This window comes from Cyclopterus lumpus, chromosome 23, assembly GCF_009769545.1.
Source record: "Cyclopterus lumpus isolate fCycLum1 chromosome 23, fCycLum1.pri, whole genome shotgun sequence".
NCBI classification, from domain to species: domain Eukaryota; kingdom Metazoa; phylum Chordata; class Actinopteri; order Perciformes; family Cyclopteridae; genus Cyclopterus; species Cyclopterus lumpus.
The window spans coordinates 13,549,332-13,561,807 of record NC_046988.1 but is presented as its reverse complement, the minus strand read 5'-3'; the positions used below and the strand labels follow the sequence as shown (position 1 = coordinate 13,561,807).

At 43.5% G+C, this 12,476-nt stretch overlaps 2 protein-coding genes across 2 annotated transcripts; both read right to left on the bottom strand.

Annotated features, from left to right (window-relative positions):
* Nucleotides 1–1,938: 1,938 nt before the first annotated feature.
* On the bottom strand, nucleotides 1,939–4,719 carry ikbip (IKBKB interacting protein). The gene is made up of 3 exons (XM_034526239.1): nucleotides 4,336–4,719; nucleotides 4,137–4,254; nucleotides 1,939–3,344 (listed from the first exon to the last, which is right to left on the bottom strand). Exons 1-3 carry the CDS (start codon nucleotides 4,509–4,511, stop codon nucleotides 2,439–2,441), a joined length of 1,200 nt encoding a protein of 399 aa, XP_034382130.1. The 5' UTR covers nucleotides 4,512–4,719; the 3' UTR covers nucleotides 1,939–2,438.
* Nucleotides 4,720–5,242: 523 nt separating this feature from the next.
* On the bottom strand, nucleotides 5,243–11,883 carry arfgap3 (ADP-ribosylation factor GTPase activating protein 3). Its single transcript, XM_034526343.1, has 16 exons — nucleotides 11,729–11,883; nucleotides 10,927–11,045; nucleotides 10,557–10,629; nucleotides 10,313–10,444; nucleotides 10,113–10,193; nucleotides 9,919–10,012; nucleotides 9,765–9,824; nucleotides 9,600–9,646; nucleotides 9,352–9,500; nucleotides 9,132–9,263; nucleotides 8,773–8,898; nucleotides 8,407–8,559; nucleotides 8,107–8,233; nucleotides 7,797–7,884; nucleotides 7,380–7,504; nucleotides 5,243–7,293 (listed from the first exon to the last, which is right to left on the bottom strand). Exons 1-16 carry the CDS (start codon nucleotides 11,795–11,797, stop codon nucleotides 7,276–7,278), a joined length of 1,593 nt encoding a protein of 530 aa, XP_034382234.1. The 5' UTR covers nucleotides 11,798–11,883; the 3' UTR covers nucleotides 5,243–7,275.
* Nucleotides 11,884–12,476: the final 593 nt, after the last annotated feature.

Below are 12,476 nucleotides of genomic sequence, written 5' to 3'. Positions count from 1 at the left end.
CATCTGCAAACTGCAGCAACAGACAACATGTCATTCTACTGGTTTGAGGTTTACCTTCGACTCTTCCAGGTGTTCTGCAGAAATGTGCTGGAACACCTGAAGGCTGCAGCTGTGATCTGCTGCAAGGCTTTTGGGCTCCAATGGACCATTTAAGAAATGCACAGCGCTCGAGGGGGAGCGAGGAACCGCTCTTTAAAAAAAAAAATGGTTTGCATAGTTTCGTTTAAAAGACGAAGAAAGTGGACTCTCAAGTCTTGAAACACCTCATTAAAGGTGAGGAGCTTTTGTCTAATAGGTGGAACCCAATGTACCCAAACGTTAATGAATAAACTATAATAATATTAATTATATTGTGGCCTGGCTGCATTATGCTCCTCAGTTTTTCTTTGAGGCTGCAGACTATTCATCAAGGTTGATTATTATTATTATTATTATTAATAATAATAACCAGTCAAATCTCGACCAGGTGAGAGAGAGAGGGACATTCATACTTCTCAATGACTTGGGGAAACCAGACCATCAACTTTTGGTGTTATAAAAATATTTTATTTCAGTAAACCTCGGACAGCGTTGACCTGGAGGACGTCGGAAGTGCGTCGCTCATGTCGGCCGGTGCATCTCTTCAATATCAGAGACCTCGGCTATTTCGCTAACTTGTTGTGACGTCACGTTTAAATCCGCCTCCACTGCGGTGAGGTTGGCCAGTGTCTGTCTGAGCTCGGCGACCTCGCGCTCCCTCCTCGTGAGCTCCTCCGCGAGCCTTCCTATCCGCAGAGTGAGGTCCGACAGCCGCGGCTCGAAGGTCCCGAAGTCCCTCTTGATGGCGGCCACTTTGGGCTTCAGGTCGCTGGCGAAAGTCACGGTTCTTATGAGGCGCGCCCTGCCGCTCTCCAGCTCCCGCAGGCGCTCCGAGGTCTGTTCGTCGGCGGCGGCGAGTTCGGGGACGCGCCTGCGCAGTTGCTCTATGGCCTGAGTGTTGCGTTCGCACGCGGCTCGGAGATCGGCCACTCGGTCGATGCTGCCGGTCAGCACGTCCCCGATGCGTTTGACCATGCTGTGCTCCACCTGAGCGGTCTTGTCCTCGAGCTCCGCCACCTGAGTCAGCAGAGACTCCAGCTCAGAGCGCAGGCCTTGCATCCTGCGCACGTCGGTCCTCACTGACGCCACCTAGTGGGGGGATACGGAACGACGGGTCAGACACCCAATACCAAATGGCAATTGGAAAAAATGACTAAAATAAGGGCTTCATCTTAGCTAAATGATTTTTTCTAGATTTAATTTAATATATTTGTGCCGATTAAAGTTGGAAGACGGGATCTCTTAGGTAATAATGAATAATAATAAAATACAAATATATTTACTTCATTACCTTATTTAGATTTTACATTTTGCAAGGACAGCTATTTTTTTAATAATTGTTTTAGTGATAGTTTAAACAAAAGTGCCACACAGTGTCTGGTTGCAGCTTCTCGAATGTGAGGATTTGAAGCTTTTTTGTTTTGTGACATTTAACTGATAATGTTTTGATTTTGAAATGTTAAATTGGACAAAACATAGACATTTCAATTCAACTAAAAACAATCCTACACACCTTGTTGGCAAAGTCTGTAGCGATGGCGGAGGTGCGGTCTTCGATCCGTGCGACGGCGTCTCTCAGTGAGCTCTGGCTGGTCTGGAGCTGAGCTCGTTTCTCATTCAGCCCGGAGGCCCACTCCTCCAGCCGGCTCACGTCCTGCTCCAGAGCCTCCATCTGGGGCCGCAGAGCCCCCCGCTGGCCCCCGAGACCCTGCAGCATCAGCTGGACGCTCTGGCACTGAAACGGGACGTTCAGTTTGTGTTCAGGAGGTGACAAGTTATGCAAAGATAATAAGTTATTGACATTTATGAAAAACACCGGGGAGGGAAACGAGTTCAGAGAAAATACAAATACGACCTTTTTCGGTTAAAAAAAAAGAGGTGCTTTTATTGATTAAGTTCAAAGGGGTGAAATGAGTGCCATGCTTTTTAAAACAGATGAAACCAAAATCAGATGGAAATGTAATAAGTCATCAAAAACATTAAGATGTATTGCACATCTACAAAAAATATTCACTGTACAAAATTAAAGACATCAATTAGGAATTTTGAATATTTTAGTTTCCCCCCAAACAACAGTCCTATAAACCTAAAAAGATTACGTTTAAACTATATAAGATGGAAAAACACCAAATCAATCAAATGGAAAAGATAAATATTTTCACATAATTGGGCATTTTTTGATACATTACTAAAGAAACCTTAAATGTCACTCCACATTGAACAAATAGGAAAATAAATATTCTTGATTGTACAATACAGCGCATGAATACCAGAGCACATTTATGCAATGCTGCACTAAGATACACATTAATACTGAACTCTGAGTATTGACTCCTCCTTATTGGATCAAAACAATGCCATCATTCAGTGAGGTCATCGTGGAGAAGTTTAGTGGTCTGCTCTTTTCCCCACTCCTCCTCCTCCTCCTCCTCATCCTCCTCCCATCCTTCGTCCTCCAGAGTGTCAGAGTCCTTCTGGCTGTCGTCCGCATTTCCCCGCAGCACCATGGTGAGTTCGCGGACCGCCTCTTTGACCACGGACAACTCGTTCTTCATCTTGAGGATGCTGTTTTGAGCCTGCAGGGTGTCCAGCTCCCGTCGGATCTCGAGGATTTCGTTGAGGGCTTTCAGCATGCTGTCCTCGGTGCCGAACACCTGCAACGTCACCTCCTCCAGGCGCTTCTCCGCCCCGCTCAGGTCGCCCGCCAGCCTCAGGATGGAGCGCACCGCCTCCTCCACCTGGGGCAGGTGCTCCTCGCACTGCTGCGCCCGGGGAACGTGCTCCCGCAGCTGGGACCTCAGCTCAGCCTCCCTCTTGGTCAGGCCGCCGATCTGCTCCTCCAGCTTGTGGATGTGCTTGGTGTTCCAGTCCAGGTGGTCCTGCGACCGCCGGGTGTCGTCTCCCTCCGTGCGCTCCAGGGCTCGGGCGTTCCTCCTGGTGCTGTCCTCCAGCTCCTCCAGTCGCTCCGCCAGCGACCGGCCCCTCTGCTCGGCCTCGTTCACCCGGCCCGTGGCTCCGGCGTGGGCTTCCCGAGACTCGGCCTTCAGGGCGGTCAGGTCGGAGGCGATGGCGGACAGGCGCCCCTGCCACGTCTCCGTCACGTTCAGGAAGTGGGCGTTGACCGCCTGCAGGTCGCGAGAGGCGGAGTTCTCGTCGGCCTGCATCGCCGTGACCGCGGCGTGGAGGGTGGCGATGTCCTGCTGGAGTCGCGTCGCCAAGGAGACGGTGGAGAGCGCCTCCCGGAGGTCGTCTTCGGAGGCGGCGAGCTGCGGGCCGCAACACAAAACAGGAGGGCTGTTTCTGTGGGAGCTCTACCGTCCTCAGTAAATCACATATTACAGACAGAGCCGGAAACGAGGCGCATGCACGGAGGAGTGTGTGCAACACAAGTGAAGGATGAGAGAGGAAGTGCTGAAAGAGTGTGCGACAAAGACAATCTGTGCTCTTTTTACATTTTAAAAGAACAAACAAACAAAATGAAGCTTTGTAGAAGGTTTGATATACTGTCAGGCAGTAGTTTCCGACCCTCTTGACCTTTGACCCTTGACAATAAATCTGCCGCCTCAGGACTGTGTGGAGGGCTTTGTGTCCCCTTCCATTCGTTTATTTTTTTTAAACGGGGCTGAAAATGTCAAACCAACTGATTTTTTTCTTCTTTTCTATGGAACCATTCATTTACTCACTGCACTCGTTTCCCTCCTCACTAAACCACCTGAAAATCATCTACCCGAGTCGTAATAATACATTTAAAAACGAAACATTAAAACAAACAAAAAAGGGACAAACGACAAACATAATTTCACGCAAATGACACAAAATAAGAAGATATATCATAGGGGGTCTGAGACTTCTGGTGGTGTAAAAAAAACGGTGAATAATCAAAATACTGTATATAATAATGTTATATAGAGACTTTTTTTTAATATATCTAATTAAATTACATTCACATCTATTGTGTAATGTACATAATCAAAACCTGGGCACATAAAACCAACATTTTCTGCACGGGGTTCAGCGTGTAATTTGGGTGAATTGACTCTTACATTAATAAAACTCACCTTTTCTGAAACCTTCAGGACTTCTTCCTCCATGTCGAAGAAACTCGAAGTCTTTCCGTGTAACGATTTGTACTTTTCATCAATTTCGGAAAACCTCTCATTCTGTTGCAGCACCACCCTGAAGACAGAGAGGACGACTTCAGCATAACAAACAAACAAACAAACAAACAAAACAAAACATGTAATAATATTAACTTACCAGCTGAGAGCTGCGCACGCTGCAAGCGACAACACGCACATTACACCTCTAACGTCCCAACTCGAAGGCGTTTTATTTGCTCCTGCGTCGCTTCCAGCTTCCGTCTTGTCCTTCGGCGTCTCATCTTTGACGCTCGCGGTTTGGGACTTCTTCCTCTGTTTTAACTCTGTCGGCATTTTTACTCTTGCACACTATTTGTAATTGTAATTATTATTTTTTTTTAAAACTCTGAATGAATACAACGGCCCCCCAAAACGGTACGAAGGAAGTCCAGCCGGCTATTCGTGACACACGTCTCGCGCAGATGCGTTCATAGTGCCGTAAAAAAGGTCTTTCACGACTGTGTTTTGCGTGCGTTTCCGATAGAAAAACGACCCTTTTGCTTATCCCTGCTCCTCGGAGAAATGCCGCCTTCAAGGACCTCACTTAAAGTCGTAAATAACAGAATTAGGAATATTAAAACACATACAAATTACAAACGTAACCCTTGTTTGGATGTTTTGTCTTTCACTTCTAGAAAACCAATTATTTAAAAGAAAACTATGATTATTTTTTTTGTTAAAACTATACCATAAACTGAGTTATAATGTTAACGCTCATAGTTCCGACAGCGGACTGAGCACCGTAAACGCCTCAGCCAGCCACGTAGGCGGCTGCCAGCATTGCCGGATTAATAATGATATCCTCCAAGTAGAAGCTGAAACTATTAATGATTCATTGATTAGACAGCGGATTGATAATTGATAAACAGCACTTTAAAAAAAAAATTTAGAAAAAAATTACAGCTTCTAAAATGTGTGGAAATCTGTTGTTATTCCGTTTTATGTCACTTTAAATTGACTATTTTGGGGGTTAAGAACACAAAACAATTGAAAATGGAAACTTGTGACACAAAATGACGACGTAAAAGAGCTTCGGCACAAACCATTTATTTGGCATGTTTCAAAAAGATCTCACTTACATTTTGAGTGTCAAAATATGTCAAAACTTGATTATCTGTAGCTTTCTATAAATGGTAATTAAAAGCCCTATACACCATTGTATGTAGCAGTACTATACAGTTTTTATTGAACAATTCTGTTATTCTACCAATATGTAATAGCCGTATATGCTTCTTCTGGATGCGTCAGCGTGTATTAACTACAAAAAATAAAGGGGTCATGCAACTTACACAAGCTACTATTCTTTTTGTTGTAACATTAAACAATATTAAAAAAAAACAGCAGAAGACAAAAACAATCTTACAAAGATCAACCAAAAACAATTAAAAGTATGACATGGACGCAACGTCAACCGAGAGGCAACAGTTCAATCGTAATACAGTACATTCAAGCAAAAAAGCTGCCACATGCAATTTTTTAGAACAAATACTGTGCAAGAAGGTAATCAGATGACTCCACAGCAAAGCAAGACGAGGGCACGTTAAGCAGATATTTGGACTAAGGCATAGAGTGATGGACTAATATTTGGTCATTGAAGGATATACGACTTTCCCTTTTAGTGTTTTAAGCAGAATAACCATAATATAATCCTCCTGCATCGGGGCTATAAACTGAGCCTTGGCAGTGTGTTACAGCAACGACAACAACAACAAAAAAAGAGGGCGTTATAGGGATTGTTTACATTCATATTTGTGTTGCTGAACAACGAGGCCTGAAAGCTACAAAAGAGGTCCCGCAGCATCCGGACACGTTAGCCTCCTCTTCCCTGTGTGATGTTAAATTTAAAGGGAGGGAGGGGCAACATGGAAAGTCGTAAAACACAAAATACCCCACAAAAAAAAAACATCTACGAATTAAAAATCAAAAACTTCATCAAATGGCACCCTCCTTCAAAAGTACTAAATCTACTAAAAAGTTACAGCGTTGAGCACATTATCGATTATTACGACATCTCGAAGTTTCTGATTCCAAGCAGCATTGAGATAATTTCCAATGTTCCCAGTCTTTATGCTAAGCTAAAGCTACAGCCTTGTTTTCCACTGGCAGATATGAGCGTTACTATGTTATGAGCAAAACGTCGAAATCTTCCTTTAAAACTCTGTATTTCAAAAGCTGCCTAGGTTTCGTTCCATCTTGTCCTTTCATATCAAAACAGATAAAGAAGCCAATGAGGCCAATTTTCAGTTTCCATAACTGATCGTATGCCTGAATAAAGAGATGCGTGTGCGTGTGTGTGTGTATATATATATATATATGTGTATGTATGTATGTATGTATGTATGTATGTATATATATATATATATATATATACGTGTGTGTATATATGTATATATATCCCGGTTATAGAGGAGCAAATATAAGTGCACTTTGGAGACAGAAAGGACACTTTCAAACCCGTGGGAATGTGCAAAAAAAAAACCACCAAAAAACCACAAAAAGCTTGTGATGAGTATGTTGACCAATTAAAAACAAAACTGAATCGTCTCCACTGTTTATTTTTTATTATCTTTTAACCCGGTCAACTAAAAGGAATCAAAATGCAAATCCATTCTTGAAAAACATCATAAACCCTGTGCTACATGTAATACTTCTAAATATTTAACCCCCCCCCCCCCTAAAGATCTCAAAGCAAACTAAGCAATAAACTGCAAACTAAATATTCTTCATAACTGAACTGTACACAGAGAGGGGGGCTGGTGGGGAGGAGGTTTCTTCCACTGAAAATATTGTGCTTGATCCTCCTGATTCAAACACCTGTTTTGTGTGTGTGTGTGTGTATATATATATATATATATACACACACATACATGATCTAATAAAAAACTAGATTTAGATACAGGGTGTTAATTCGGATGCCTTCATAGAACAGATTAGCCCATCGCACCGATTCAGCTCCCAGTAGGAGTGACCACGACTCACTGGGGAACTTATCTGACTCCGTTAAAGAGAGTGGACGACTATTAGGGCGCTGGATCCAAGAGGAGGTTCGCCCCGTGACTCAGGAGCTGTAGTGATCCTGGAGAGAAAAGGAAAATATACATTATTAGAATTTATTTACGTTTGTCAGACAAGATGTTCGTGCGGACGGTATTTCTGACCCACCTGAATCGAGTTGACGACGCCACTGGCCATGACGGAGAGCTTCCCTGCGACGGAGCGCACTCCCAGTTTGAGCTGCGACATGTCGGGAGCGCTGGGCAGCACGTTGGTCAGGCGGTACGAACTCGCTGTGAGCACAAGACAAGCAGAGTGTGAGAACACGCAGGAAGCACTCGGACTAACGGAGTGGCACATGCAAGTGATTTGAGAGCATACACACAAATGGAGCAGAAAAGGCAGCCTCACAATGGCAATTTGGGGCTTATGTAAAAAGTGGCATCCATTAAGTTGACACAACAAACGTTCTTGCGTGAGGCCCAGTGCGTCTCTGGGTAATCACGCTTACATTTCATTATATTGCCATGTATCGGATATTGAATTGTTTTTGCAAAAGGCGGTGATGGAGCAGTAGTTTGTTACCGGTTTGTTTCTTTGGATCCTCAAACAGGTCCGCTGAACTTATCGAGGAACTCCCGGAATATCTTTCCAGTCGAGTTTTGGCCTCGTACTAAAAATAAAAGAAAACACACAATTCTTTTGTAAAACACCCTCGAGTACTATTTAAAAGGTTTAGTCATTCATAGTTATACAGATACCAAGAATTACAGTACTTGTATAAAACATTGACCACCATATTGACCATCTACAATGAAGAAAATTAAAAAGTATAACCCAATTTATACAGCGTACACAACGTATGGAAAGGGTGGTGCAGGTTTCATCGTTGTACCTCGGAGTTATCTTGTTTTCCAAAGAACATGTCAGAAGAGATGGCCTTCACGTCACCGCCAAACTTCTTCTGAGCTTCTCCCGTGTCGGACACCGGCACGGCTTCGGGTTTTCTTCTGCCCGTGGGTCTGATACCAGACAATGGAGAAATAAGCACTAATCTACAGCTGTATGTTCTGACTGTTAAACTTCTACCGTCTCGAATAACAATAAGTAGTAAAACGTCCCGAGGACTCTGTTCCATTGACGGGATGACTGTTACATTAAAACACACACACACACACACACACACACACACTACCGGTCGTTCAGAGACGTTATCGTGGAGGTCAAGAAGAAGTCCGGCTCTGGTTTCTTGCTCTCCTTCATCCAGCCTCCTTCCTCACCTCGATCGTCCCACCTGGCGGAGAAAATATCGGCGGTTTCCGTTTTATCCTCAAACCGGGACAAGACCCTGAAAGAGAAGGTCAGAATAATGTCAGATGAAAATAAGTGATGGATCAAAAACATTTCGAGTCATGAATCAGCATTTATCAACAGCTGGGCGGAAGGCAGATTGTAGGTCAGGACTTATGCAACTCGCAATTTACTCAAAACACTGTTAAAGAAAGCACAAAATGAAGTTGATAAACATTAATAATACCAGTATTAGCAATATTAATCTGACCTAGAGCTGAAGGACCCTTCATCCTCATCATCCTCAGTGAACCGTCGTCCTTTGGTGGGCTTTTTTCCCATCGGACTCTCCTGCTGGATGATGTGCATGTCTGATGTCACGGAGTGAGACATTCCACTAACAGAGAGAAGACAACGGAGCGGCAATGAGACACGTTTTAATGGACACTTATAACGCTTCTACATGACTTTTCATGCCCCCAAAAAACAAACTCCTAAACAATACACAGCCTCTAAACACAGAACAGAACTGTATAGTACAAATCACTCAAAAGGTTAATTATTGAACCCCGATGAGAGCCAGATTCAGATTCATCAGCAACGGGACCACCAGCCTCTCCATCATCGTACCTCCTCATGCCGAGGCCCATGCCCAGTCGCTCCGCTTGCACTTTCTTATTCCCCTCTAATCCCTTCAACTTCTTCTCCTCCATTTTCCTCTGCTGCTCGAAATCTTGACAGGCCAGTCGCAGGGACGGAGAGCTGAGAGGGCGGAAGGGAGGCGAGTTTAGGAAACGACAAAAACAGAGGGGAGAACACCACAGCAGAGACAATGAAGAAAGGAACTCACATGGTCTGCTCAGGTTGGTAGGTCTTGGCAGCACCGGGGCTGTCTTCTTTCTCTCGGAGCTTGTCTGCAGCTTGAGCCTTCTTCTCCAGATCTGAGAAACTCTTGCCGCTAACCTTCTGGGCGCCCAGACCGCCCTTCTTAGAAGCCAACTAGAAGCAGACACATTTTACAAGGACATGCAAAGTCTGTGAACAAACGTACTCACGACAACGCGTACTGTCCCACCAAAAGATACTACGAGTACACACCGTTTTCTTGGCAGCAGATGGCTTCTTCTTCAGGAGAGAGGAGGGCTCTGGAGAGATTGAAGAACGGCAACGTTACATTTCCTACTGTTTAGCTATAATTCAGATACAAAAAGAAGGTACAAAAATAAATAGGGAAATACTAAAAGTGAAGAATATAAAACCCACCTGAATTTGCTTTTGGAGAACCACTCAGCATATCCACACTGGGACCGTCATCTAGATTACCTGAAGATATTTAATACATATACATATGTGTGATGGGCCAAATAAACGAGATGGAAATAAATCCAACAAGTGCATGTTTGCATTTTGTGAATACCGTTTCTGTCTTCCTCCGTTTCCACGGTTAAAAGCTTCTCCGATGTGGGGCAGCTGAGACTCGGCTTGGGCATGTTCAAATTGTCAGGAAGAGTCTGGGCATTGAACAGGAGAAACGTGGCACAATTACTAATCCCCCCCATCACTCTAAGCGGGTATCCAACAAGCCGAAGCAAGGCAAGCACACTTCTATACCTGTGAATGCAGACTAAAGAAATCCAACTGCTTGTCCTCTGGTAACGTTGGGGAGAGAGGAGCCTGACTGCCGAGCCACAACTGGACGGAAGAGCAGTAAAACTGATACAGATATATATGTGCACATAAAGATACAGTATCATTGATGCAAAGTGTGATAAGCATGGGATGTTTTTAGTAAACCAACACGTCTGCATTACCTCAGTGCCATGGCGTCTGGTCGCTTGTGTGGCTAAAGTCTTTATCTTGTCTTTGTACAGGCTAGCAGCCCGGCTGTTGTACTTGGTGTTGGCAGCGCTGGTTGTGCATCCATGTTGATTGAAGAAGGAAATCTGCAGATGTATACGGGAAAGTCGACACTTGGGTTAAATAACGTTTGTGTTGCGCAAAGCCGGCATTCAAATCTGATGATAGTGCGCTGTTGTGCTGCCTTCAGGGACTGACCGCATTGGCGTTGCCTCCCACTTGCATACATCTGAGCTGAAACCACGACCAATTGGAATCCAGCTCTGTGGACCTAAGAGGGACAAACAAACATTTCAGGTTCCAGCACAATTCTCTCCCTGGCATTAACAATCTCCTGCAATCGTGTACTTTTGTGTTTTCATCACACACTTCTGACTTCTGTCGACTGGGTGTCCCATGGCTCATCTTAAAATCTGTATTGTAAATTATATATTATATTTAGTTTCTTTACTAGTTGCTATCCTACCTGTTTGGTATTTCCTGCTAAAAACTGCTTAGTTTTTAAATTGTGAGGCACTTTGTAACTAATATTCCTGAAAGTACACTCAATGAATAGGTCCTAACTTACCTGATGAAGGTCAGGTGCACCCCAAGAGATCTGTGTGTCCCAGAGCAGTCTATACACAGGAACACACCATAGGTGATGCTGGCCCAACTGGGGTTTTTAGCTGAGCAGTCAAAGCAAACCTAGGAGGAAGTGGTGAGTAGAGGAGATCTGAATATATATATATATATATTTTAATGAACAGCAAAGTCTGTCATTGCAGATCACACGTTCAAAATCAATTTAAAAAAAAGTGGGAGTAAACAATGTGGTTTGTAATCATAAAAGGTCTGAAGTGCATGTTGTAATTAACGCTATCTTCTGGCTGCTGATTCAAACAGCTGTTGGTGAAGCGGGTTGAATTGCGCAATTAACTCTTAACTCTAAAAAAAATGTAATATAAAAACGGGATGTAATCCCGGATGTACGGCCAAGCATGTATTTACATTTCCAAGAGGACGGCGAAAGTCTGAAAGACTTAAACACAGCTAGCTTTCGGCTCAACTGTCAAAAACTAAGCTAGCTCGATTGTCGACCACACTCGGCTAACCGAACATCTGGTTCCGGGCTCACGCGTTCTCTCACAGCGTTTATTCCCCCCCCACACTTTTAAAAAAAATGTCCACTCAATTCACCCCAAAAAATCAGACGCGTAATTTAGCAACTATACCGTTAACTGTTCCAATTCAGCTGACACGCGTTTACAGCTAGCTAGCTTTTGGCGTTTTCTCAACAGTGCGACGTGTCAGATATACATCCAGCTTCAACTTCCTTGTTAAAATAAAGAGTCCGCCGTTTGTTTAAAGAATAAAAACAACCCTCTCACCTTATTCGGAGGAACCGCACGAAGCCGCTTAAAGATCGCGGAGATGTCCTGCTTTCCGGGCTCGGACATTGTTCTTACCTGTGGGAATAACTGACGGTTTAGACAGTCACAAAAAAACAGCCCTGTGTTTTCCTCGATAGACTGAACACGACACGTCACAGGGACGACGGACCAGGGTCGAGCCGTGATTGGTTCAAATTAACCCGTGGTTATGTTATTGTAGCAAGGGCTTCTGGGTAATGTGGTTTACTCGTCGTAGGCTCACAGTGGGTCGAGGACGTATCTGGATCGTTTACTGAAAGAGTAAAAGCACTTTTTTTTTTCTTTTTATAATTTTTTTTATATATACATTGAATTACTGTTGGTCTATTTAATCTATAGATATGCTTTTAATTCAGCTAATGTGCTTAAAATATAATTCTCACCCCTTCTCAAGTGGTTTCGAGGAATCCATAGTCTTGCACCAAAATACATATTACTTTTGGTTACTAATAATGCCTAAATATGTGACACCGACATGTGAATCATAAGATCCTTCACGAGTTGGAATGGGAATTTATCTGACAGTAACACCCCCCCCAAAAAAAGATTGAATTTAATTTTATAAATTATATATTTAAGCAGCGTGGCATTTACTTTTTGAACTGCAGATTTGCCTCACTTGACTTTTAAAAACATCAACAAGACACTCTACAAACAAAATAACTGTACAACTGAACTATTGATGTTAAGTATTAAATTAATTATA

Coding starts and splice junctions, on each gene's coding strand:
- ikbip (XM_034526239.1), bottom strand. CDS start 4,511: ATGCCGACAGAGTTAAAACAGAGGAAGAAGTCCCAAACCGCGAGCGTC. Junction 4,255..4,335: donor GCGTGCGCAGCTCTCAGCTG/GTAAGTTAATAT, acceptor CTCTGTCTTCAG/GGTGGTGCTGCAACAGAATG. Junction 3,345..4,136: donor TCCTGAAGGTTTCAGAAAAG/GTGAGTTTTATT, acceptor TGCGGCCCGCAG/CTCGCCGCCTCCGAAGACGA.
- arfgap3 (XM_034526343.1), bottom strand. CDS start 11,797: ATGTCCGAGCCCGGAAAGCAGGACATCTCCGCGATCTTTAAGCGGCTT. Junction 10,013..10,112: donor TCTTTAGTCTGCATTCACAG/GTATAGAAGTGT, acceptor TTCAATGCCCAG/ACTCTTCCTGACAATTTGAA. Junction 8,899..9,131: donor ATGGGCCTCGGCATGAGGAG/GTACGATGATGG, acceptor TCTCTCTGTTAG/TGGAATGTCTCACTCCGTGA.